This window comes from Phyllostomus hastatus, unplaced genomic scaffold (genome assembly GCF_019186645.2).
Source record: "Phyllostomus hastatus isolate PE091 unplaced genomic scaffold, TTU_PhHast_1.1 phas_scaffold_78, whole genome shotgun sequence".
Taxonomy (NCBI): Eukaryota; Metazoa; Chordata; class Mammalia; order Chiroptera; family Phyllostomidae; genus Phyllostomus; species Phyllostomus hastatus.
Window position 1 is genome coordinate 45,087,588 of NW_025334041.1, and position 27,730 is coordinate 45,115,317.

General features: G+C 38.0%; 2 protein-coding genes across 3 annotated transcripts in view; one reads left to right on the forward strand and one right to left on the reverse strand.

Moving 5' to 3' along the window:
* Window positions 1-2,819: 2,819 nt before the first annotated feature.
* On the forward strand, window positions 2,820-18,595 carry PMPCB (peptidase, mitochondrial processing subunit beta). Its single transcript, XM_045827731.1, has 13 exons — window positions 2,820-2,966; window positions 3,936-4,076; window positions 4,810-4,896; window positions 5,284-5,413; window positions 11,862-12,060; window positions 12,456-12,535; window positions 14,955-15,067; window positions 15,912-16,055; window positions 16,881-17,041; window positions 17,931-18,016; window positions 18,096-18,184; window positions 18,317-18,392; window positions 18,483-18,595. Exons 1-13 carry the CDS (start codon window positions 2,865-2,867, stop codon window positions 18,545-18,547), a joined length of 1,473 nt encoding a protein of 490 aa, XP_045683687.1. The 5' UTR covers window positions 2,820-2,864; the 3' UTR covers window positions 18,548-18,595.
* Window positions 18,596-18,793: 198 nt separating this feature from the next.
* The window catches only part of DNAJC2 (DnaJ heat shock protein family (Hsp40) member C2), a 33,373-nt gene continuing 24,436 nt past the window's right edge, over window positions 18,794-27,730 (reverse strand). Inside the window, exons 11-17 of one of the 2 annotated variants that reach the window (XM_045827730.1) lie at window positions 25,364-25,452; window positions 25,221-25,290; window positions 23,556-23,740; window positions 22,542-22,642; window positions 22,321-22,428; window positions 19,152-19,306; window positions 18,794-18,921 (exon numbers count right to left, since the gene is read on the reverse strand). In XM_045827730.1, coding sequence (XP_045683686.1) covers window positions 18,847-18,921; window positions 19,152-19,306; window positions 22,321-22,428; window positions 22,542-22,642; window positions 23,556-23,740; window positions 25,221-25,290; window positions 25,364-25,452 — 783 coding nt within the window. In that variant the 3' untranslated portion in view covers window positions 18,794-18,846. Of the gene's footprint in view, window positions 19,307-22,320; window positions 22,429-22,541; window positions 22,643-23,555; window positions 23,741-25,220; window positions 25,291-25,363; window positions 25,453-27,730 lie in introns of both variants that reach the window. The other variant, XM_045827729.1, reaches the window with a different exon arrangement.

Below are 27,730 nucleotides of genomic sequence, written 5' to 3' on the forward strand. Positions count from 1 at the left end.
TTTTACAGAAAGAATGCCTCCAAGGTTGTTGCGACCAGCAGTTCACTCCCAGGAGTCTGATATAAAAAAGTGTTATCTGTGACTAAAGAAACACAGACTATTCTCTCACTTCCATGGAACTCCTCCTCCCCTATTCCATAGCTGAATAACAACTCTTTACTTTTGCTTTTTGAGAGATCCAGCTCCCCTGTCCTCTCACCTCAGCCTAATTCAGTAAGACTTTCCCTGTCTCCCAGCACTGCTGTCCTAGTTTTTGGGCTTACTAGCACATTGTGTACACCAACCTGAATTTTGGGAGGTGATTCTGCAACATGGGGACAAAAGGAAGATATCCAGATACCCTTTAATAAACATAACATCTATTGTATTATCCCATTTTTTAAAAAGAGTATTGACTGGGTATTCAATTAATCTAGCTAGCCATCCATTCATTTATTCACCCATCCAGTCAACCTTTCTGTATAACCCTCATGACCCTCATGATAATGGTAGTAAGTTTTAGATGGTGGGATTTGGAGCATTTTTAAAAAATTGAAATATAATTTATATTTTTTCCTTTTTAACATGTAATATTCAGTGGTTATACAACCACTACCACTATTTACCCTTTTAACATGTAATATTCAGTGGTTATACAACCACTACCACTATTTAACTTCAGGAAATTTTCATTACCCCTAAAGACACTCCATGCCCATTAGCAATCATTCCCCACTTGTACCTGCCCTCAGCCCCCAGCAATCACTCCTCTACTGTCTCTATGGATTTCCTATTCTGGACATTTCATATAAATGGAACATAGTATGTGGCCTTTTGTGATTGGCTTTTCTCATAGCATTATATTTTCAAATTTCATCCATATTGTAACATGTATCAATACTTCATTCCTTTTTGTTGTTGAATAATAGTCCATTGTACAGATATGCCACATTTTGTTTATTCATTCAACAGTTAATGAACTGATTTGGGTTATTTTCACCTTTAGGCTATTGTAAATAATGCTATTATAAACATTTGTATATAATTTTTGTGTAGACATATGTTTCAATTCCTCAGTATATACCTAGGAGTGGAATTACTGAGTCAAATGGTAAGGAGCTGCCAAACTGTGTCCTGCAGCAGGTACACCACTTATATTCCCACTAGCAATGTTGAGGGTTGAAATTGCTCCACATTCTCATCAACACTTGTTATTATCTATCTTTCTCATTACACTATATGATCTTAGTGTGTGAATAGTACCTTAGCCTTAGCTTTGAATTGCATTTTCCTGATGGCTAATGATGTTGAGCATCTTTTCATGTTTTAATTGGCAATTTCAATATATTTTTAGAGGCATATCTATTAAAATCATTTATCCAATGTTTGGTAACAGTGATAGCTGTTTATTGAGATATAATTCACATACCATATAATTCACTCACTTAAAATAAACTGTTTGATAGCTTTCATTACATTCATAAAGTTGTGTCACTATCATGACTAATTTCAGAACATTAAAATCACCTGAAAGAAGAAACCCCATATCTGGTAGCTGCCAAGCTTTAACCCTCCCATTTTCCCCAATCTGGTTGGAATGTTTGGGTGAATGGAGGTATCATGGTCTGTTTTGCATTGGATATTACAGAAAGAGACTTAGGGGCAAGACAGTGAATTGCATTTTGGACTAATTGATAATGAGGTGCCAATGGGATACTTGAATGGGGTTGTGTAGCAATTGAATAGTTAAGTGGGCATGGATCCCAACAGAAAGGGTTGGTTCTGTAGACAGGTGGAAATGGAAACCATCAGTAGAAGAGGCCCAGGTCCAGAACCTGGGGGATACCAGCTTTGAGGGTAGATTAGCATGGTGTTTAAGAGCATAGGCTTCGGAGCTAGATAGTCTTCATTAGCCAGTTATTTTACCTAGTTTCCACATCTGTAAAATGAGCATAACAATAGCACAGTTAGACCAGTGCTTGCTACTTTTAGTTTCCTTAAAAGACCTGAGAATAGCCCTGGCTGGTATGGCTCAGTGGACGGATGGATGGACTGAGACCCCAAGAGTTGGAGATTGGATTCCCAGTCAGGATGCGTGCCTGGGTTGTGGGCTAGGTCCTCAGTAGGGGGTGCGTGAGAGGCAACCACACATTGATGTTTTGCTCCCTTTCTCCCTCCTCCTCTCTATAAATAAATAAATAAATAAATAAATAAATAAATAAATAAATTCTTTTAAAAAAGAGTTCTGTGAATAAAGAGCTGCCCAAGAAGGTGAAAAAGGAGGAGGAGGAACTCTCAGATACAATGAGAAAAGTTCAAAGAGATCTATCACGTCACATTCAGCCAAAAGGACTAAGATAAGTTCCTTCTCATAAGGTAAAGATAAAGAGCCCATCTTTCAACAATTAGTGGCCTGACCAAGCGCAATTTGTACGGAATGAAATGAGCCAGACAGTAAGGGTTGAAGAGTAATTAGGGCCTGACACTGATAACTGACTCCCCAATTCCCTCCCCTCACTATGCGCTCTCCCATTAGATACTTTCTTTAAGGACAGTCAGTTACGGATTTTACCACACTTTTTCCAATCAATTTCAACCACCAATGGGATGATATATTGCACCAGGTTATCTTTAACTTCCCACATTTGGGCCTTGTACACCGTACGCGATCAAAGTAACTGATGATACAGGGTCTTCTACAGACTTCCTGATTTTTATTATTTGGAATAGACAGCTCATCACCAGGCCGAGGTCGATTCCTTCCTCGGCAGCTTCGAGTAGTGTCATTCCCATCATGGCCACAAGGTGGTGTCCTCTTTCTCCTCTGGGACCACCCCCGGAGGTCACGACCTCGGAAGTACGTCCTCCACTAGGGCGCGGCAGAAATGGCCGCAGCGGCAGCATCGCGAGTGACGTTGCTATCCGCGGCGCGGCTGCGGCTCTGGGGTTTCTCCGAGAGACTTTTAGTCAGAGGTGCTGCTGGACGGGTGAGTTGTCTTCCACTTGTCTGGGTGCTCTCCGGACCGGGCCCGGCCTGTTCCGTCGGGCCCCAGGCGGCTTACTTGAGTCACGGGCGCCCTTCCTGGCCGCCGGCTCCCGCGCGCCGCACACCCTACAGCGGCTGGTGGTGCCCGGCTTCCTCAAAGAGGAGCCCTGGGGCCCTTTACTTCTGCGGGACTTCCGCCGCCTCGCGTGACCTGCCAGTGACTTCTGGGATGACCCTGATTACCGGTCCCTCCACCCCCACTTATTGAGGAGTCATTATAAAGAGTGAATGTTGATTACTGAAAACACAGTGGTTGCAAATTGGGGGAAATTAATAAGTGAGTTCGTTTCTGTCCCCCAAGTTCTCTTTTTGCCTAAGACTTAAACTTCATCCTTAGCGGGCGCTCTGCGAGTCCCGGGGTAGCTAAAGGAAAATTTTGGCTGTATATACATTTTTCTCATGGGAGCCTCTTAACTTTCGCCAAGGTATGTGGGACTTTAACATTTGTATAAAGAAAGAGAAAAACTGCCGACAGACGAATAGTCCATAGTCAACAAATCTGTCAGCCAGTGTGTATCTTGAGCACCTACCCTTCTTTCTGACTTCTTTTCTACCTTTTTCACAACTTTTTGCTTTTTTTCTAACAGTGAAAGCCTAAATCTCATTTCTACGTTGTGTATAGGTATTTTTACATTTTCTCTCCTTTTCTTGGCATTTTACCTCCTGCTCGTTCCCTCTTTAATGAATATTAAACGTTTCTAGGAGAGGTGCTGAAATAAAAGCAGTTTTATTTGTAGGTATGTCTAGCTTTAAGAGAGGGATGGTAAAGGAAGGTAGGTTACCAGTTAAGGAGGGAAGAGTACTTTGTAGAAAGAGTTTTTTTGAGATAGATGTGGTTTTTTCATCGATGTTGACAATCAGAATACTGATGTGTTTGGTTCCTCTCTCCCACCCCTCCACCTCCAACCAGTCCTTATATTTTGGAGGGAACAGATTGAGAAGTACACAGGCTGCTACACAAGTTGTTCTGAATGTTCCTGAAACACGAGTAACACGTTTGGAGAATGGTCTCAGGGTGGCCTCTGAAGATTCTGGGCTCTCAACATGCACAGTAAGTGATTCAAGCAACCACTGTTTGAGTGACTTCTCATGAGGAGAGAGCAAATTGTTGGTTTTAATCTAAGTTTTCTAGTTGGCTGGTGGTTGAAAAATAGTGGCAGTTATTTTGCCTTGACAGGGGACTCTAGCTTGTGAATATCTTTCTTCCAGTGGTACTTGTACAGTGGATGCACATGTACCCTGTTTTAAGTGTCTACATCTGGTTCTTATAGCCTATTATTGTATTATTTATTGTTGGTAATGTTGATAGTAATGAAAGAATTATATTTGTTAGGCAACTCTGTGCCAACTGTTTTTACATACTTATTTGATCTTTAAAACAGTTCTTTGTATTAGGCATCATTATACCCTTTTTATGGTTGAGGAACAAGTTCAGAGAAGTTAAATGGTTTTGTCCTTGGTCACACAGCTAATATGTGACAGAGCCAGGACTTGAACCTATATTTGATGATCTCTGATGTTCTTTATACTATAGTTAATGGCTGTAGTACAAGTTGGACTTAAGAATCTGGGTCCTCAGGTAAACATACAACAGAGTCTGGATGACCAGCATTTTAAAAATTCATAGTTCATAGGAATATACTATGAATCCAAGTCGAGAAAACTTTAGTGTCAAGACTAGAAAGCATTTGTCAGAAAGAAGGAGGAGCCTTCCCCCACCCCACCATCATTTCCTCAAAAGAAAGAAAGTGGTGCTTTACTAATTGTTCCATCATTGCATTAAGGTTGGACTCTGGATTGATGCTGGAAGTCGATATGAAAATGAGAAGAATAATGGAACAGCTCACTTTTTGGAGCATATGGCTTTCAAGGCAAGTTGTCAGACTTATTTCATAAAAATGCATTTTTTTAAGAGATAGCACAAAATCTCATTCTAAGGCAAGAAGAAGCACATCAAACTGTTGAAGATAGCATGTTATTTTTATTATTTTTAAAATCTTTTTTTTCCAGAATAACTATCTGAAGTAGTGCTTATAATTGCTCTGTAGAGGTGAAATGAAGATTTTCTCTTGGGACATAAGGATCGCCCAAAAATACATGTATACCATAATGTCTGAAGCTTTATATACTTTAGAAACCAAATTTGGTCCTTGTGTGAAACAGGCATAGTCTTATGTCCTCATATTCATTGTTTAAAGTGTTTAGAACAGATGAGGGATAAAGGTAGGTATTATAATCTTTTTTCCTGTCTTTTTCAGGGCACCAAAAAGAGATCTCAGTTAGATTTGGAACTTGAAATTGAAAACATGGGTGCTCATCTCAATGCTTATACCTCCAGAGAGCAGACTGTATATTATGCCAAAGCATTTTCTAAAGATTTGCCAAGAGGTATTGTTATTTATACTGCAGATGTGTAACTTTCACAAGAGTTAACACGTAATTTAGTATTGTTTTTATTATGTTTGTTATGAAAGGGTAGCCCCCAGAGATGTGAAAATTTTTTTTTAACATTTTATTTATTTTTAGAGAGCGGGGAAGGAAGAGAGAAGAAGGGAAACATCAATGCGTGGCTGCCTCTTGCATGCCCCCTACTGGGGGAGCAACTTGGTTGCAACCCAGGCATGTGCCCTGACTGGGAATTGAATCAGGGACACTTTGGTTTGCAGGTCAGCACTCAGTCCACTGAGCCACACAAACCAGGGCTGAAAAAAAATTTTTTTTCCTCCTAATTGGCAAATCATATGAAATATTTAGAGACTGCAAAACTTGTGCCAATCAGGCCCTAATGCTTGATACAAAAATACTTCAGAGCCATACCTGTGCAGTGAAACATTTAGCATTTTGTAAAAATTGATTTTAGAGAGAGGGAGGAAAGAAGAGAGAGAGAGAGAGAGAAAAATGATTTGTTGCATCTATTTACGCATTCATCGATTTTTGTACAATATGTGTGCTGACTGGGGATTGAACCAGCAGCTTTGGCAAGGATGATGCAGTAACAAACTGAGCTATCTGGCCAGAGCTAAAACATTTAAAATTGTATTTATTTATTTATTTATTTATTACGGCCTACTCTTCTTCCCTCCCCCATTTTACCCTGTTATTTGAATTTTTATTTCTATAAACCTCAACAGGTTTTATATCAGCTGAGTGCTGGGCTTTGTTTTTTGACCAAATTTTGCTTACTATTTTATTGCATTTGTACATTCTAGATCACAGGTGGTAAACACAAGGCCCGTGGACCAAATCCGATCCTCCACCTTGTTTTATTTCTACCTGGCAGCAGCGCTGAGCTCTCACTTAACTGTTAAGGAGTAGTTACACTTATACAGTCCTAAAATTACATTCAGCCCTTTGAAGGCAATTGTGAGGCTGTGGACCCCGGTGAAAATGACTTTGACGCTCCTGTTCTAGATCCTCATCCTGGAGTGTGCTTCTTTCTCACCTTCCTTTCCATTAATTTGTTTCTTTACTCATTTTATTTAAATTAAAAACAAAACAAAACAGTTCACCAATATCTCCCACCCCCACCTCTGGCAACCACCAGCCTGTTCTCTGTATCCATGAGCTTGGGTTTTTTGTTTGCTTGTTTTTGGATTCTGCATGTAAGTGAGATCATATGGTATTTGTCTTTCTGTGATTTATTTCACTTAGAATAATGCCCTCGAGGTTCATCCATGTCATTGTAAATGCAAGATTTTCTTCTTTTTTATGGTTGAATAATTCATTCATTCTTTGACACTTAGGTTATTCCCATATCCTGGCGATATAAGTAATGCAGCAGTGCACATGAGGGTGCAGATATCTTTATGAGTTAGTGTTTTCATTTTCTTCGTATGAATACCCAGAAGTAAAATTGCTAGATATATGATAGTTCTATTTTTAATATTATGAGGAATTGTCATATTGTTTTGCACAGTGGCTGCACCAATTTACATTCCCACCAACAGTGTACAGGGGTTCTTTTTTCTCTCTCTATATTCTCACCATCAGTAGTCTTTTTAATTTTATATTTATTTATGTTTAGAGAGACAGGAAGGAAGGGAGAAAGAGAGGGAAACATCAGTGTGTGATTGCCTCTCATGTGCCCTCTACTGGGGACCTGGCCTGCAATCTAGGCAAGTGCCCTGTGAATCAAACTGGCGACCCTTTGATTCACAGGCCGACACTCAATCCACTGACCACACAGCCAGGTGCCGCAGATACCGGCCAGCAGTATCTGCCGCACTGTGGATGGACAAGACACGAGAAATTCACACGGACTACTGAGTCCTGTGGAGGGAAAGGGGCGGCATGGCTACCCTCTCAAGGGGAGAGCGCCTTGGAGCGGCCTGGCTACTCTCTCAAGAGGAGAGCGCCTCGCCGCCCTGCCAGAACAGACTTTTATTAGGTTTTTTGGGTAGGAATACAGATACAGCTTATTAATCATTGCCTGGCAGTTAGGATGAAATGAATAGATAATGTTCCAAGAACTAAAAGGGCTCACACTGAGTCAGGGTCTGTCACCTAAAAGGTTACAAAACTTAAGGGACTAAACTAATTTTCTGCCTGGGCCTTTATAATCTAGTTTAGAGCATCCTCAGCAAAGCAGGTTTCACAGGATTTTACATATCCTTCCTCAGGCCTAATTACCCTGGGAATCCTGCCATTTCCAGCACAGGGTTGCACCACCCCTTGTCATTGTTACAGGCTTGAGTCAGGCAGAGAAGACAAGGCAGCCGAGAGACTGGAGACTTCTCGCAGGCATAATGACTCAGGCAGTGTCAAAGCTGATGGGTGAGGGTCGATCACCCCGTTTTTCCACAGCCCCCCAAGTCTTTCCCTGAGGGCCTTCCCACATGATCATGCCTGTTTTAGGTGGCCCCTCCCATGAGGGATCTTACCTGTCATTGGCTAACCGACCAAGCAATGGGGGCCAGGCAAGGAGCAGAAGCAGCACTCCTGCCAGGGAGGTAAGCTTGTCTCCTTAGTGGCTTCTGGGCCGGAGGTCTCTCACTCAGCCTTAGCCATGGGGGGGGGGTTACAGCTCCTGAAACCAGGCAGGGTGGTTCCCAACAGCCAGGGCCATCTATAGTCTTTTTGATGGTAACTATTCTAACAGGTATGAGGTGGTATCATTATGGTGTTGATTTGCATTTCCCTGACCGTAGTGATGTTGAGTATCTTTTCATGTACCCTTTGGCCATCTGTATGTCTTCTTTGGAAAAATGTATATTCAGATCTTTGGTCCAGTTTTTGATTTAGATTATTTTTCTGCTTTTGAGTTTTGAGTTCTTTATAATAGTTTTTGGATGTTAGCCCCTTATCAGATATGATTCACAGATATTTTCTCTCATTTAATAGGCTGCCTTTTCTTTGTTTCTTTTGTTGTGCAGATGCTTTTTAGTTTGAGGTAGTTCCCTTGTCTGTTTTTGGTTTTGTTGCTGGTGGTGTCAGATTAAGAAAATCATCACTAGGACCTGTGTTAAGGTCAAGGTCCTAGTTTACTGCCAGTGTTTTCCTCTAGGAGTTTCATGTCTTTTTTTTTTTTTAAATTGATTTGAGAGAGAAAGAGGAAGGGAAAGTGAGAGCAAAACATTGATTTGTTGTCCCACTTACTTAGGCATTCATTGGTTGTTTCTTGTATGTGCCCTTAGCTGGGATTAAACCTGAACCTTGGTGTATGGGGATGACACTAACCTACTGAGCTATCCAGCCAGGATCAGTTTTGGGTCTTATGTTTAAGTCTTTAATCCATTTTGGATTGATTTTTGTGTTTGGTGTAAGAGTGGTCCAGTTTCATTCTTTGGTATGTATATGCCCAATTTTCCTAACACCATTTAAAAGAGACTGGCATTTCCCCCTTGGCTTCATTGTCTTAGATTAATTGACTGTATAAATGTGGGTTTATTTCTGGGTCCTCTGTTTTGTTCCATTGATCTGTGTGTCTGTTTTTATGCCAGTACCAAACTTTTAATTACTGTAGCTTTGTAATATAGTTTGAAGTTGGGAAGCGTGGTGCATTCAGTTCTTTTTTTCTTTCTCGAGATTGCTTTGGCTTTTTGTGGCCTTTTGTGGTTCAATACAGATTTTAGGATTGATTGTTCTATATCTGAAAAGTGCCTTTGGAATTTTGAAAGGGATTGCACTGAATGTGTTTATTGCTTTGGGTAGTATGGACATTTTAAGAATCCTTCTAGTTCAATCAGAATATCTTTTTATGTATTTGTGTCTTCAGTTTTCTTTCATCCGTTTCTTACTGTTTTTAGACTTACATGTCTTTCACTTCCTTAAAGTTATTCCTAGGTATTTAATACTTTTTGATGTAGTTGTACATGGGATTTTCTTAATTTCTCTTTCTGATAGTATATTATAGAAATACACCATATTTTTTGAGTATTGATTTTGTATCCTGCAAATTTACTGAATTTATTAGTTCTAACAGTTTTTTGATGGAGTCTTTAAGGTTTTCCATATAAAATATCATGTCATCTCTACATAGTGACCCTTTTGCCACTCCTTTCTAATTTGGATGCCTTTTATTTCTTGTTCTGGGTAGGAACATTGTTTTTATTTCTTGCTTGCTACTAAACCTCTTGGTCAAGAGCAAAATAAGCAGTTGTTCACTTACAAGATTATTTATTTTTATAACTTAAAATATATTTTATTTTTATTTTGTAGAAATTATTCTGACAGCATAGCATACCAGTTTGTTCTAGTTATCATGTTGCTAGAGTTTTTGCATTTTTTAAAGGAAAGTTATTACATAAAACATTTTCCCAGTGGTATAATTAATAACAAAATTTAGTGGTTTTAATGCTAATTGGTGAAATTAATATTCTTTATGGTCTTTGTATAGTTGTAGTTAGTTTCATTACTTTGGGATTTTGTATTTCTAATAGGCTTTTTTATTAATAATGTTTGAATGAGACCCAACACAAGTACTTTTTTTTTAACATTTTATTTCTTTTTAGAGAGAGGGGAAGGGAGGGAGAAAGAAAGAGAAACATGGATGTGAGAGAGAGACATTGAAGGGTTGCCTCTTGTATGCACCTGGAACAGGGACTGAACCTGCAGCCCAGGCATGTGCCCTGATGGGGAATTGATCTGGTGACCTTTTGCTTTGCAGGATGATGACCAACCAACTGAGCCACACTGGTCAGGGCCAAGTACTTTGTATATATTATATTTTGTGTACATACTATCGTACTTGATCTGCATAGTAATCCCATGTTTGAAAACAATGGATGAAGTAGGTGTCTCCACTTTTCAGTTGTGGAAACTGAGGTCCAGACTCTAACTTGCTCAGGAATATTCAGCTAGTAAGTGGCTCCCTGTGGACTCAAATGTATGTCTTCTCACACAGATTCACTGTGCCAGGTTGCTTTGTCAAAACAAAAAAAACACAACACAACAAAAAACCTACCACCTGCAGATACCTGCATGGTAGCCTAACTTCTATACCAAAACCAGTAAAACTGACAGAAGTGGATGGTGTTGTGTGCTTGAATTGTACAAATCATCTGTAAGGTTTTTAATGATTTCTTTAGAAACAGTTTTTGCTTCAGGACTGATTGATTAGAGGCTAAGAACAAAGGGGTTAGACTAAGGTACTTTAAAGGGTTTGGGTTTTTTTTTCCCCCCTTTTCTTCTTTTTTTTTTTTTTCCCCACAAAGAACAGGAGGGAAAGCAAAAAGGGGCCATAAGCTGTCCTCGCATTTGACTTTAGGTTCTTCTTCACCCATCATGGCCTCTGGTTTTCTTGTCTGGATAGACGGATGGGTTTTATTTTGTTTTACAGGTAATTTTTTCCCTTTGGTCATGATCTCAGCCCCACCTTACTTTAGCAGTATGTTTTGTCATTTAGGGCAGTCTACAGAGGTAATTAATTACAAGAGGTGCTCAGTATTTGAACATAATTGCATCTGAGACAAAGTCTCTTGAAGTGAACTTAACAAAAGTATATAATAAAGAAAATGAAGCCAAGGATTATAAATTTGGTTTATATTTATTAAAATTTAGATTGTGATTGCAGCTATAGATAATACTAATTCTTCAAGAATAGATCAGGTTTTCTTTTTTGAAGAGGTATGTAATTTTTCTGATAAAATTGCTTAATAGCATGATACTGTATCCCTCAGTTTATTTTTGGCTTTTTGCAAATTAGGGTCATTTTTGTACAGATATTTGAGGATTTCATCAGTCTTTCCCAAGGGTCACTTTTAACCCTTTAGTCATCCGTATCTCTTGGGGTACCTATCCTTTTCTTCATATGTTAACTCCTCTAGCCCTGTTAGATCATCATTTTATCAGTGACTTTGGTAATGGCAAGAATGGGAATAGACATGGGGATTAAGTTACGTGGGGAAGGATATTTGTGGACACTTAATTCTGTAAGTTGTTCATTGGAGGCATAGAGTATGATGATTCTTGGCTTGTTTAGGTAGCAGCCTCATTGCTGTGGGAACTTGGATAGTAAATACTTAAGTGATATGAACTCTGTATACACTTAGATATTCTAATATGGTTAATTTTCTGCTTTGTATTTTTCATACAGTTTACACATACGCAGATGTCCATGGTGCTTTTGAAGTGCTTGTAGGTAGAGTTATTAAGTGTTGTGGGACCTTTGGCAGATTTAGGAATTTTCTTCAAGCTCTTGTGTACCACAGGGGTTTTTATTTCACATTTTTCAAATATTATTGCCCTTTTACATGTATAAAATGTATAGAAGAATGTTTCTTCCCAGTTTAATTAGTATTGAGTGATGGTCAGGATCATGGTTTCTGATGCTAGTTTACTTGATTTGAATAGTGAAAATTAAGATTCTTGGTGTTTCTTATGTTTTATTTTCAATTAGCTGTAGAAATTCTTGCTGATATAATACAAAATAGCACATTGGGAGAAGCAGAGATTGAACGTGAACGTGGAGTAATCCTTAGAGAGATGCAGGAAGTTGAAACCAATTTACAAGAAGTTGTTTTTGATTATCTTCATGCCACAGCTTATCAAAATACTGCACTTGGACGGACAATTTTGGGACCAACTGAAAATATCAAGTAGGTATAATTCTCAAATTTATTTTTGAGAAAAATGTATGAGTTGTGAAAATTGGCATTCATAAACATTCAACAAGTGTGTTTCAAAAAATAATTCCTCCCCCCAACCCCACCTGCCTCGGTAATCTGAATGAAATTGTTCTTAGCTATACTTTAGCCCTACCTAACTCCCAGGTGTCTGGGCTCCTAATTAATTCTGGAATAAACAGTGATGGTATCATATCTCTTTTTGTGATGTGAAAAGGTTGAAATTCTTTGATACTTGTTGCCAATATTGTTTTTCTGACAATTTAATTTAGATTTCCTTTAAGGTCTAATTTAATTTCAGGTATATTATATGAAGATCTGTGCTTTTTAACTTCCTTTTAATACTGCTTTTCTTTTTCCATGTACAGATCTATAAATCGTAGAGATTTAGTAGATTATATAACCACACATTATAAGGGGCCAAGGATTGTGCTTGCTGCTGCTGGAGGTTGGTTGATTTAAATTTCTGTAACTGTTTTGTTAAACAAAGTGATGTACTAATTTAAATTTGATCCTGTTGGAAGATGTCCTAAGAGTATTTACAGAACAAACTGTTTACTCTATTTTGTTGTATATCATGTGCATTTTTGCCCAAAGTTTTGAGAGAAAAAGAAAGGTGTGCATTATACATGTATATAATAATACCGTGTATAATGTGCATAAAAACGTGGATGCGCATTATACACAGCAAAATAAGGCACTGTTTTGTGTAGGGGGAACCAGGCTTTCCCTGTCTTCTTCGGAGTTTTTTAATGGAAAAATGTACAAACCTTCTAATGTGTAAGTGTACATACATATGTAATGGAATTTACTTGCAAGAGAAGGGCATGAGTGACCTGTGAGACAATGACACTTGGAAGATGGTGCTCTATAGTTTGGGAATCATTCTAGATCTTAAATTTATCGCTTGGTCTAGCATGGAATGGTATGTTCTTTAATTCTTTCATTTGTTTGTTCATTCAGTATACCTACTAATTACTGAGAAGGGGAAGCACATAGGGAACCATGAAAATGTTTAATGGGAATCCAGACACGCAAGTGACTGGCATTAGGAGAAGGCTTCTATGGGTACATGTTTGGAGCTAGTAAATGACAAGAACATTCACATTAGATTCTGTTAGAGTTCCTGACAGTCTGAATTTCGGCAAACAGTACATCTTATTGGTTTCCAGTTTTTTTTTTTCCTCTTTAGGGCAAAGTGAAGATAAATGGAGTGTATATATTTTGTGTTAATTTTTCTCCCATTAGAAAAGACAGTAAATTAAAATTCTAGTTGCTCTAGATAGACTTCTGAGCTAATATTATTAATGGAGAAGATGAAAATAAGGTTTAAATATCTCAAATGTTAATCATTGTGGCTCTCAGCTAAGTCACATTACCTTTGTATGGAGAGCAGTGCGCTCGGAAATTCTCTTGGAAAATGGGAAGACTTGGTCAGGTGGGGCTTCAACAACCAAGCTGTCTGAAATGTCTATCATCGTTGGTGGCATATGGACACCGTGGGTTTTACTGTAGTTCATGAGTTCATTTCAACATTACTGATTAGATATCAGGATATCTAATAGTTAATGGTTCCTCCTAGATTAATTAGCACTTTATCTTATTGATACACAAATGATGATGTGCCTTATAAACAGTGGCATCTTGAATTCAATGAAATAGGTCCTACCTAGCTTAGTTAAAAATTATTGGCTTTTGGGGTAGAGTTGGTGTTGGAGTATCTGAGTCTCTGGAACACCCAACAAGGAGGGCTATAGGTAAAGATAATAAAACAGTGGATGCAGTTGTCATCAGATGCTAAGAACTGTGTGCATGCTCAGGTTTTTTCACTCTGCTTGTTGTTCTTCTACCACCATGATTTTCCTTGTTTTGTCACCCTCTGGACTGATATCCAAGGGGGCTCTCGTATATAAGGATTCTGAAAAATTACAGCATACGCTGTCTTGTTTTATACCACAAATTTGTTTGGAAAATGAGAGTGTAAGTTGTGCTTTTATATCCTAATAGAATATTTTGTTTAAGGAAATCTCATGGCAATATTTTTTAAACCACTTGCACATGCCTAAATTTGTTTTGTAAGTTTCTGTTTGTATTTAAGAAACCTTCACTGATTGACTGTTTGGGTCCTATGTTTGGATAGTAAGGGATTCAGAATCTAAGTAATTCTTAAGTTTTGGATAGCAAATAGTAGGTAGCTATGGATTTATTCAGAAATTAGATGAAATTATTTTATTTCTGAATTCTGATAGTAGAGCTCAGAGACATATCTGTGTATCAAAAACCGTATCTGTGTATCCAGCCTTCTTTAAGTGTTAGAGCTCATAGTTACATTCTTCTTTAAAAAATTTGAAAAGTGACTTTGCATTCTAGGACTTAACATGATTTTGTATAGAATGTGGTATTTTCAAGCTGTCTTAACTTTTTCTGTGAATCCACTGGTGTGTGGACGAAAACTGTCCATTGCTCCATGCAGTGGTCCCCAACATTTTTGGCACCAAGGGTCAGTTTCGTGGAAGACAAATCTTCCAAGGACAGGGGCAGGGGGCAGATGGTTTCGGGATGATTTAAGTTTGCATTACATTCAAGCTCACCTCCTTCTGTGAAGCTGGGTTCCTAACGGGGAGGGGCTGGTCTGGTCCGTGGCCTGGAGGTTGGGGACCCCTGCTCTAACAGAATGACACACCACCACCACCAAGGAAAAAAGTGTCCTATGAGCTCTCAAATGCTTTTTTGAGTGCAGATAGTTAATGTATAACTTGTATCACATTGTATCACCTTAAGCTACTGTAAACTGAAGTCTTGGCAGTTAGTTATCTGCTTTGGATTGTACTGTTACTAGATATGTGAAATATTTTCCTTTAATTTAGGAGTTTCCCATGATGAACTGCTTGAGTTAGCAAAGTTTCATTTTGGTGACACACTGTCCACACACAAAGGAGAAATACCAGCTCTACCTCCCTGCAGATTCACAGGAAGTGAGGTAGGGGAAGCCTCCTAAGCTAGTAGTTAGCCCTTTGAGTTTCTTGTGTTGCATTTATGAATGAGTATGCAGAAGGTGCATGTTTCTAACACAAGCGAAAAGGAAATAACCAAAGGCTTAAACTGAAACAGGGAAGAGGATGGACGTACTTGCTTATATTCTTTCACATTCCATATTATTTAACCACCTATTTTTCCTAAGGCAGCAATGTTTTATGGGCAATATAATTTGTTTTTTGGTGCTTTTCTTTAGCACTTTGCCCATTTATATAATGTAAGGTATAAAAGTAATCTTTTATTTTTAAAAACATCCAAATATGGACTTTCACATTAGGTTTATTCTTGAAGTTCTTCCTTCTGCTCATCAGAACCAGAACTTGCAGAGAATCTGCTGCTTATCGATTCATTAGAGGCTTAGTTTGCCACATTAGGAATGATGCTCAAAGTAGTGCCTGGAAGGAGGCCTGGTGTTGGCACTTGCAGAACAAAAATAGCCCGTTATGTTATTATTAGCTTAAATTTAGATAAAAAATATCAGATCAAAAAACAAATGATTGATTTCTACCACTGAAATAATGCATTCTTCTTTTATCAGGTAAACATCTGGTGGGTATTGTCTGTATTATTTCAGTTGGAGACCTTTGGTGAAAATCTTCTTTCCCAAACTCATGGAATTCTTTCAGATTAGACTGTACAATGTAATGAGGCCTGATAGTTTAAGAAAACAAAGTAAGAGTCATGGAGAGCATTTTAACTTTGCATTTAACGGGACTGGTGAATTTGTTTCTTTCTTGTTAAGCATGTTATATAGTGGTAATCTTAACTCGTTTTTTTATCTTAACTAGATTCGAGTGAGAGATGACAAGATGCCTTTGGCACACCTTGCAATAGCTGTTGAAGCTGTTGGTTGGGCACATCCAGATACAATCTGTCTCATGGTTGCAAACACACTGATAGGCAACTGGGATCGCTCTTTTGGAGGAGGAATGGTAAGTGATTTTAGAATTTTAAACTGACAAGACAGAACTTCTGTACTATAAATTTTGACTTTTAAAATATAAGTTGATCCTGATTGCATCCTTGGCCAGAAAAACATTTTTTTCTTTTGCCATAAAGTTCATTAGTGGGATAATTGGCCAGATTTGAGTAAGGATAGAAGGATTTGTTAATAGTACTATATCAATGTTAATATCCTAATTTTAGTAATTGCTGTGAAGTTAATTTCTTTGTTTTTCAGAAGTGCACACTAAAATGTATTTAGGGGTGAAAAGCATCCCATCTGCAATGTACTCTCAAATAGTTGAAAAAAATATGTTAAAAGAATGATGAAGCAAACATGGCAATATAAGAAGTGTTAGGTAATTTGGATAAAGGGAATTTTTACTGTTTTTGTTAACTTTTCTGTAGTACAAAGTGTATAATTGTACTCAAAAAAGTTCAACAAAATACATTTTGTATGTTAGGTTTCACATGCAATATATTTAATTTCAAATCTTTAAGCATACATAGCCAACAGGCCTCTACAGATTGATTGGGTTGGTAACAACAATGTATTATATTTTAGAAGTGGGTGCAACTACTAATTATAGGGATTCATTGCTTTATACATTATGAATTTATCTGGGGATGCATTGGGCTGATAAGTATAATTCTTAGTCTTATTTTAAATTTATTATTGAGATGGATGTCGATGGGTAAAACTGAGAAACTCCGCCTCTTAGGGCATTCACTGTTTGCCTCATATTTCATTTTTCTCTCTGGTAATTTGGACACATTTACCTACAGTTCTTCTGGACATTTTTTTTTCCTTACAGAATTTATCTAGCAAGCTGGCCCAGCTCACCTGTCACAGCAATCTCTGCCATAGCTTCCAGTCTTTCAACACTTCCTACACAGATACAGGATTATGGGGAATCTATATGGTTTGTGAACCAGCCACTATTGCAGACATGCTCCATGTTGTTCAGAAAGAATGGTGAGAAGATAAATCTTGCCCAGAACTCACATTTTAGATTAGTTTCCTCTTTACACTTTTGGTGTTTTTATTAGCATTTAATCAAAAGAATATTAGTAGCAGCCATGTTTTTAAAGATCACAGATGTTTCTTATAAGTCTCGTATGAAGCTAAATTGATTTCATACTATAGAATATTTTTAAAGATTTTTTTTTAAGATTACTTTAGGAAAGGAGATCCTAAAAGTTTAAAATGTTTAAACACCAACTAGAAGTTTGGAAAATCTGGAAGGTCTATGTTAAAAACTGAATCTGAAGTTGCCATTGCTAAAAGAAAAATGTAGTGTTTTGTAGTCAAAACTAGTACCTTGAGACAAGTATAAAGACCCAAGCTTCTTGGAAAATGTTCCTCCATCATTTCCTTTCTTCTGCCATTTTTAAATGACTTTTTATTACATCTCTCTAAATCTAGTTGTAATTATTATCAGGTTGTGATTATTATTATCTAGGTGTAATTGTTATCAGGTTTAAGTAAAATTCAACTGGATTCTTTTGAGAAACCAGTTACCCACTGACCTATCTATCCTCTAGCATATCAGAGCTTAGCAGATGGGGATTTGTGAAGTCTTAAAATTATAGCATTTCTCAAAATGGGGTTAGCCTATTTTTATATTGTACTGAACTTCTGTTTGCTAGTCATATCATTTTTTAGAAACTGACAATACCAGGAAAATAATCAGTATAGGTTAGCTTTTGCTTAGATATTGGGATCATTAGTAACTTCAAGTTTTTTATAAGTTGAAATCAAGCTGTGATATAATACATAGAATACGGCAGTATGTCTTTAGTTCATCACCACAAAATACATATTCAAACTACTTGACATTTTGATTTTTCCAATTGGTTTTTAGGATACGACTCTGCACAAGTGTCACTGAAAGTGAGGTTGCACGAGCCAAAAACCTTCTGAAAACAAACATGTTGTTACAACTCGATGGTAAGAATAAAAATTTAAGGCCTGTTTTCAAAAGGTTGATCTATATTCCAATGATTAACTGTTCTTTCTCTTTAAACAGGTTCCACTCCAATCTGTGAGGATATCGGCAGGCAAATGTTATGCTATAACAGAAGAATTCCCATCCCTGAGCTTGAAGCAAGAGTTGATGTAAATACTGTAGTTCTTACACACCATTGGGTCTTGTGTAAAAGAATTCTTGTTAACAAAGCTAAAAAAGTATGTGTCATTACAGGTATAGAATGCAAAAAGCTCTGAATGCTAGCATCTTCTCTATTTCAGGCTGTGAATGCTGACACAATCCGAGAAGTATGTACCAAATATATTTATGATAAGAGTCCAGCTGTTGCTGCTGTTGGTAAGCTTGGCCACTTTTCTCCTATACAGAAAGTTGGCTAAGTATTTTTCTTTTAGTCAGTTTTAACTGTTTTTCTTTTTTACTCCTTAGGTCCCATTGAGCAACTACCAGATTTTAACCAGATTCGCAGTAACATGTGCTGGCTTCGTGATTAAAATGCTCTTAATAAAAGTATTTTGAATGTACATATTTATAAAATTTAACAGAGGCTAGCAAGTTTTAAGCTATTAACCCATACAGAAAAAAAATTAAAATGAACACACATACTTGAAAATTTGAATGAGACACTGTCATATTTTCAAAGGATGAGACTACCCAGTGCATGGCAGATCTCTAAGAAATTATGTTGGAATGGCATACTCTCAAATCATCACAAGTATAATTTTAAGAATAAAAATCCATAAAGTATTTTCAGTTTTATTATAAAAATGCACACATAACAAAGATTGTCTTGTCATTTCTTGGCTCTACTTGCATTCAGTACTTGCTCTTGAGCAGCTTTCTTTGCTTTTACCATCTCAACAAGTTCCTAGGAAGGGACAAAGGTGGTATTTAGAGTTGGCAGACATTTCTAGTGTTTGGTATAAATATGAAAAACATTCAAATTGGGTAAGTCTATAAAGACACTACTGAAAAGGTTGCTTTTACTAACTGCCAGAGCTCTGAAAGTTTCTAAGATCATTTCTTTGTAATTTTGGCCCCATGACTACTGTAGTATGGAAATAAGCAAAAGTCTATACGCTCAAAAAAATATACAACCTTATATCGTTTCATGCAGTCCTTCTTTGTCCTGCCAGGCACTGCTTCTGCTATTTTTTCCCATCTTTCAGGTGTATTTACTGGGTATGTTTTCAAGGCTTGTTCCAAAAGCTTTTGTTCTTCTGTTGTCCAAGGGGTGAAATCTGTGCATGGACCTGTTTTAAGAAAAATTTTTATTCACACAATGGAATATTATTCAGCCTTAAAAAGAAATTTTGACACATGCTACACTATGGGTGAGCCTTGAGGGCATTATGCTGAGTGAAATACAAAAAAGATGAGCATTGTGTGATTCCACTTGTATGAGGTACTCAGAATAGTCAAGTTCACAGAGACAGAAAGTAGAATGGTGGGTGCACGGAGAGGACAACAGGGAGTTGTTTAGTGGGCATTGAGCTTTAGTTTTCCAAGACGGAAAGAGTTCTGGAGAGCGGTTTGCACAACAGTGTGAATATTCTTAATGTTATTGAACTGTATGCTTAAAGGTGGTTAAGATATTAAATTTCATGTGATACATGTTTTATCATAATTAAAAAGTGAATAAAAGAAAATCCCAATTATACAAAAATGTCTTGGAACACCTTTCCAATGAGTCTTTTGGTGCTCAAGTATCTTGGTAAGTGCCCATTCAAATCTGTTGTGTAATTTTAAACTTTTAAAGATGAGACACATAAACACCTGAGTGTTTAGAAGAGGGAGAAAAATCTAGATAGCTCAATAGGAAACAGCAGCCTTATATTGCTTGTTTCTTACAACCTTACATACTCAAGTTTTTTTTGTTGTTAAATCAGATTTATCTAGTTCCTTACAGGATTAGTGGAAAGAGCTACCTCACAGTTACAAAACTTAGCTACATGAGATCCTGGAAACCATTCTCAGTTTACACTGGAGGAAACAACTATTGAAAGTGAGCGAAGTGCTCCAAGTTTCAGTGCTGTAGAGGGAAAGTGAGCTTAGATTTTGTGTTCCAGTGTGGCACATTCACATCTAAAAACTTGTGGAGCCAGTGCCAGGTGCCTCTATTAAACTAAACCTTTTACTGTTTGAGACAACATCATATACATACCAGAAAAAAGAAAGATTTCTTCCTAAGGATGTGTTAACATCCCACCTCTTCATAAGACAATGTTAAATGGTTAAAAAAGATGACTGGTTATTCTAAGTTAATAGATACTTGCAGTTTACTTACTTCACACCATGCAGTGAGAATGCAGTAATACTTATCCTACCAGCAGTCTGACTACCACTTGAAATTTTTTCCTGTGAGATATGCTACAACGTAAAGCCTAGAAACAAGTTACTAAACATACATACAAACACATACTGTGACAAGTTAAACAATACTACCACACCAGCTCATAACACAGAGAATTTGTATTTGAAGGCAGATTAGGAACTTTTTGAAGTCAGCTTTTAAGTTATAAGAAGCCATTAGCAGAATTCCTTTTACTGGTCCTCTGCCTACATTTAACACCATAGACTTAATCATTTCCTCTCTCAGGAAAAAGATGTAAGTAACAATTTTCTGTTGTTCTCCAATTCACAACACCAAAATAAATGGAACATGTAATGCTGTAAAATTCCCGAGAAAACACTATTAAAAAAGTGGTTCCTAGCTGGTATAGCTCAGGGGATTGAGTGCTGGACTGTGAACCAAAGGGTCACCAGTTCAATTCCTGGTCAGGGCACATGCCTGGGTTGTGGCCCAGGTCCCCAGTAGGGGGCGTGTGGGAGGCAACCACACATTGACGTTTCTCTCCCCCTCCCTCCAAAAATAAAATTAAAAAAAAAGAAAGAAGGAAAATCGGTGCCAGCTTGCTGCTTACTGGTGCAATTAGAGAGGAGACTGTCCATTAGGCCCATCAGAGGTGAAGAGGAGTCATGCCCACATTCCTGCCCTCACAGGGTCACCCCTCTCACAGAAGACTGGCTGCCTCCCACATGGAAACAAGCCTGAGAAGAAAGGGCTGAGAACAGTGTGCTCACACCTGAATGTTGTCTGCTATTTTGTGGAAGGCGTAAGGGAGCAGAAGAAAAAAAAACTAAAAACTGCCCCTCCAGCTATACGGAACTTCCACTTTGGTGCTTAACTTAAAAAGCCGAAATGATGCCCAACCCAGACTGCCCAAAAAACAGCTGATTTTTGCAACTGCAGGATGTATTTTTCCTCTTTATAGAACATTGTAAGTCTCAATATTTTCAAACTGAAATTTTGGGATAATGAACCAGTCTTAGGAGCACAGGAAAAGTGTGACAGACTAGAGGACAGGGCCGGGTTAACATGTAAAAGTCAAGGCTATTAGCTAATCCCAAAATATATATTTGGAATGGTGACCTGGAAAGCATACCCAAGATTAGCTTAGGAAAGAAAGGACTGGTGGCTCACAAATGCATGAAGGGAAACAACTTCCTCAAACTTGCTCAGAAACTCAACAGAAAAAAATGTCACATCCCACAACACACATACATGACAAAAGTTCCGCAAAAAAATACTCATAAAATGGGTGTAATAAGCTCTGACACCTTCTGTTCATGACCCATTAAATATATTTCATAACCCACTTATGAAGGAGGCTTAGGGAGGCTAGGTCATGATTTTCCGTTTGAAACCCACTGGTCCAGAGCAATCAAATTAGCTAGAATAGCCAAGACAATCTCAGCACCCTAACAGTTTTTTACTTTTTACTTTGAAATAATTTCAGAAGAGTATAAAGAATCCCCACCTGTTCTACCCTGACTCCAAATATGTGAACACCATACTTGCTTAATCTTTCTATATACACATTTATGTAAGCTGCAGACATGCTGTCCCTTTATTTCTAAGTTCTTCCATAAAAACACGATCATTTTCTTAGTTACAGTGTACTTTTCAGTCAGGATAGGTCTACAGATCTATCCAATTTCAACTGCCCCAATATCTGCCAGCAGTGATTTGTAAAATCTGGTGAACAAAACAAATACACCCCTCCCCTAAGGACACTGTGGAAGAACTGCACTTCTCAGTAGTGTTAACTAAATTCATGACTCGCCTGAAATGCATGCTTTACACCTTCCAGTCTGCTTAACACTATTTCCCAATCATTCTGAACACAGACCTTAGGTCTTGTATATCTTCACACAGTGTGGATACATGGCTAGCATTTTCTACTTACAGAAAAAATTTAATTACCTTCAAATCGTTCAGAAGGTGCTGCATTGTCTGCTTGAGGCACCACTCCATGTTCTTTTTTAAATTTATCAAAAGCCTTTTTGTTTATGTCATCTTTTTGATGTGGGTCTGAAGAATGAAAAAATTTAAATATATTACAGATCACCTCATTTAGTCTTTCATTACTTGTACAGATTATTTTAAAGTACTCAAGGTATCAAAGAAACAAAACTGTAATTCACCAAGTTTTTGAAGACTCTTTGCTTTGCTGATAACATCTTTGGCGGTTCTCTTCACTCCAGAAGAAGAATGTATGTTCATGTAATTAGCAATAACTTCCCATCTAGAGCAATCAATATGATAGTTAAGGAAAAGAACCTCCAAAACAAAAACCAGAATGACACATTTCTATTTATTTAAAATATTTTATTTATTTTTAGAGAAAGGGGAAGGAAAGGAGGGAGAGAAATATCAATGTGTGGGTTGCCTCCTACATGCCCCCTACTGGGGGAACAACTTGGCTTGCAACCCAGGCATGTGCCCTGACTGGGAATCGAACTAGCGACACTTTGGTTCAATCCACTGAGCAACACCAGCCAGGGCTGACCCTTACATTTTTAATGCAGAGGGGTCAACTACAAATCTATAGACCTAGCTCTAAATTGGTGGTCTAATTATCACTATTGCCTATTGTTTTTGCTTCTGTAAGATTTTGTGTACAAATCAATGGAAATAAAACCTCACATTTGTGTATCCCACCATTTGTACACATACTTAGGAGATAAATGACCCTGAAAACAGCTTTAGTTTCCTGATCTTATAAATGAGGGAGCCTGGATTTCTAAGACTTCTTTAAGTTCTAAAGTCAAAACTTTGCAATAAGCTCAGGTTTGAAGTGAGAAGCAACAATGAATTAATATTGACACAAACTCTAGTCCCTAATACAAGCCATGACGGAATAAGCCAACATAACGGCCAAGGTTTGTCTCATAATTTTTAACTTCCTCAGATACTGATGAAGCATCCTGCTGTGTGTGTGTGTGTGTTGGTGTAAGTTGTTAAGACTAGTAGGTTCAAAATACACTCTGCCTTTCATACTTCCCACTGTGGCACAGAATTTAGTGGAAGACAGTCTGTCCAGACTGAAGCTTATCTCTGGAAGTTCCTGCTATAACCAATGCTGTTAGTTGGATATTTGTCTACATTATCCCCAGGCTCCAGTATGCAATGAAGAGAAATTTAATTAAAATTAGCACCTTGAATTTGTTCCAGCAGGGAAGAGGTTCACAGCTTTTATTAGTAATTGCAGATCATCTTCTGACCAGTTTTTGCTGCCATTTCCACCTCCGCCAGTTGATTTCTCTGCATTCTTAGATGCTTGTCTCATTCGAGCCTCAGCTTCCTCTTTCTCTTTTCTAATTTGCTCATTTATTTCTTCTATCTACACAAATATAATAGGTAAGCCAGGGACTTAAAGCATCTTGCTACTCTACACTCCTTTTCTGGGTGGGGTCTGTGGTTCTTCTCAACTCTCAGTATTGTCCTGACAACGATGCAGGGCAACCCCAAGACTGGCATCAGCTTTTCACTCGGGCTTATGGGCGGCCAAACTCTGTTTAAGGAACCAAAAACCACCCTTTGCTTGACCCACCTTCTATTTCTATCATGTGACCTCTACTTGCCTTGGACACCACTTGTCAAGCCTCCAATCACTGGGTTATTCACACACGAGGCCATTTCAAACCTTTAAGCTCATACCCACTCTTTCAGCAGATAATTTCAATTATTTTTCTACAAAAAGGTAACAGCACAGTAAAGTGGTCTCTGTTTTAACTTGAGGTTTTACCCTTTACAATGTTACTTACAATCTGTAGTCAGACATGCACAAGTGAAAAAAGAAAACCTTTACGTGACTTTGTTGCTTCTGTGGGATGCTCTCTTGGAGTCCTTTTGGACTCCTTTCCTCACTTAAATTCCTCAGAACTGGTCACTAAATCCCAACAATTCCAATGATTCCCATCATTACTCTCCCAGTCCAAGCCTTCCAGTGAGAGTCTTATAACTAGTAACTTACACTTACCTAATGTGTCCTGCCTATCAAAGATTAATAGTGCAGTGGTCACCCTTTCCTACTCAAAGATCTCTAGTAATGGAAACCAGCCATCATGGTATTAAAAACATGCTTAACTTGGTGCTACTTTTCCTAACCAACTTCATCTCCCCCTAACTTCCTACTGCTCCCTATATTTTACAGTTCATGCTGTTGCCCTGACCTTCATTTTTCACATTGTCCATCCTTTTAGGCTGGCTCAAACCCTCCACTGAGCCCTCCTTGACCACTCTAACCAGGGGTTGGCACTTCCTGTCTAACCTACAGCATTTACTGTGGGCCCCTCATTTTTTGGTCCTTAGGCCTTTTCTCTTCAGCCTAATTGTTCCTGAACTCCTTTGTGGCAGCCATAGCATTAGGCATTTTGACAGATCACCTAGGCACAGTGCTATGTATAGTAGGTACTAATACTTATTGCACTGAATTGAATTTCTGGGCCTCTTTTCTCATCCATAAAATGTTGAGATTAGACAGAACAAATATATCTTTTGGTTCTAAATATTATCCTACAAAAATATTCAATGAATAGTCAAGACAAGTATTTTTTGCTAAGAATGATTTAAAAAAACTATGAATAATGTGTTAGGATAACATAAATCAAACATTATACATTATAACCATATACACTAAATGCAATTTAAATCAACAATAACACTTACTGTAAGCAAAGCAGAGGAGGGACCCAAGAGAAATGCCCTCTTTGCCCTGGTAGTAACTTACATGTTAGGTGGGGAAATACTGAGGTGAAAGCAATACAATAAGCAGAAATATATGCTAAATACAAAGTAGGAGTGATATATTCTTCTATTACCTGTTTTTCCAGAGCAGCCTTTCCTACTTCTTTTGTAGATGATGTGAGTGTGTCATTCAAGCACTGTAAACTAAGGGGAAAGAAGGGATGAAACTTTATCCTAAGCCCAGGAGAAGATTTCAGTATTAGTTCTATAGTTATACCTTGCTAATTCAAGGCGATCACAGAGTTTTTCCACTTCTTCCATCATTTTAACCCGCTCTGCCTCATTGTCAGAAAAGTGGTTCCAGGTCTAAAAGCACAAACATAAACATTTTCATCTTGTATCTACTGACACTCAAAAATACATCCATAGACACAATTAAAAAGCACAAAGTTCTCAAGAGGTTCATGAGGGGAGCATATCGTCTTCTGACCATCAACAACCACACTTCCAGGGTACCTCCTAGGGCTTTTCCTGACCTCCTAGCAATAAAAAAGATATTACCAAGTGTGTGGGAGAGCAAAACAAAAAAGGTGATGGTGCAGAAGAACTTTGGATATTATAAAAGTCAGAATATTCTTCTGAGAACCACTTAAGAATCAAATCTTATATGACTCAAATTAAAATCCCTTTAAGCTGCCTATTCTAAGTAGTGTGTTGTGGGCCGAACTATAAAATTTCCTGGAATATTATTATTATTATTATTTAATCCTCTCCCGAGGATGTGTTTTATTGATTTTAGAGAGGAAGGGGTGGGGGGAGAGGGGAAGAGGGAAAGAGAAAGAAAGAGAAACATCAATCAGTTGCCTTCTGTACATGCCCTGACTGGGGAACAAACCTGCAACCTTTTCGTGTACTCCACAAAAAGGATGATACTCCAACTAACTGACCCACCTGACCAGAGCTGGAAATATTAAGTTTACTGAAACTAAAGGAAAAGGTAATGTGTTAAAGAATAGGAGGTATCAGAAAAATTCGATTAAAGATTATGCTTAGAATGGAACATTGTGATGTATCTGGATATACAAGAATTGGAAAGTACTTCCCATGCTGCTGACACTTAATGCCTTCCATTCCTCACTTTTCTTTGCTTCCGTAATGCATGTAGTTTGGCTCTCACTAAGGTTCCAATTCGTCTTTTACTGTTCACACTGCCCTAGGCTTCCAAAAGCACTACTGATTTTCTTCCTACTTGTCTGGGTCACTTCTTTCAGGCTCCTCTTCCTTGTTAGTACCTTTAGAATTGCAGTTTGCCAGAGTTCCACCCTCCATTCTCCTCACTGTATTGTCTCCCTGGGTGATCTCATCTACTCACAAGGTTCCCGGTGCCACTGAGATGTGGGTGATCCCACTCTTGAACTCCAGACTTGTACACCCCGTCACTTATCTTCATTTGAATGCCTCACTGTGCTTAAGAGGCCTGAAACTGAAATCATCATCTCGCCCAGCTTTCACCTCTTCCTCTGTTTTCTATTTTACTGAATTATACTGTCATCCAGCCAGTGTCCCATACAAGAAACCAAGACATATATTAACCCTCACTCCTTCTCTAATACCTCCAACATATAATTAATACCCAACAGGTAGCAGCCTATTCTGTCTCCTAAATATTGGTTCATTTCATCTACATTTTTCTACTCCTATCATCTCTATGGCACTAAGGTTCTTGCCATAATACTCTCACTTGGATTATGACGAAAGTCTCCCAATTAGTTTCTCTAACACTAGTCTTCTCTACACATCTTGACTAAAACCAACTCAGCATCAGATTAAATTAGCAAGACATATAATGTCCTTCAAAATCTGGCTCCTCCTTACCTCTTGAGTGGTCTCTGGCTCATTAAACCCCATTCCTTTGGAACACTACATTCTCTCAATGCTCTGTGATATCTTATTGCTAATTCCTCACACCTTCTGCTTTACCTGATTAAATCCTACTACATCCAGAAAGCCTTCCCTGACTACCTTTTTGGTACCTTCTCATCCTACTATTCATCTTATAGTGTTAGAAACAGCTGTTTGTCATTCTCCATCATTAACCAGCAGATTCCTTTAAGGTCAAGGACTGTGTCATCATTATATCCACATCAATTATAACTGCTTGGCACATTATAAGTACTCACCGGATATTTGATAAATGAATAACTGAACTCATGCTGGAAAGGGGCAATAAAACAAAGTTACCAAATGCCAGAACTTTTAACCTCATTTATGCATCATCTCTAAGAACTATTCAAGCTTTTTATTTTCTGATTGGCCTTTCAATTTTTTTTTTTTTTGCTTTCACATTATATGCCCAATGTGCCAAGCACTACATGTAAATGATCTCATTTAATCTTCACAGCTCCATCACTAGATATTATTTCAGCTACTGTGTAGGTAAAGAAATTGAGGAACAAAGGGGTTTGAGGCAACAGCCTGAAGGCCACAGATAGTTAAGAAGAGAAGGACTTAGATCCCAGGCTGCTTGCCCTGAGCCAATCCTCTTTACCACTACGATATATTGCATCCTTCTCAAAACAATTTTCTAGGTAAAATCTGAGGAAAATATTTTGTATTTTCTGATAAGGAACAGTACTGGTCTTTG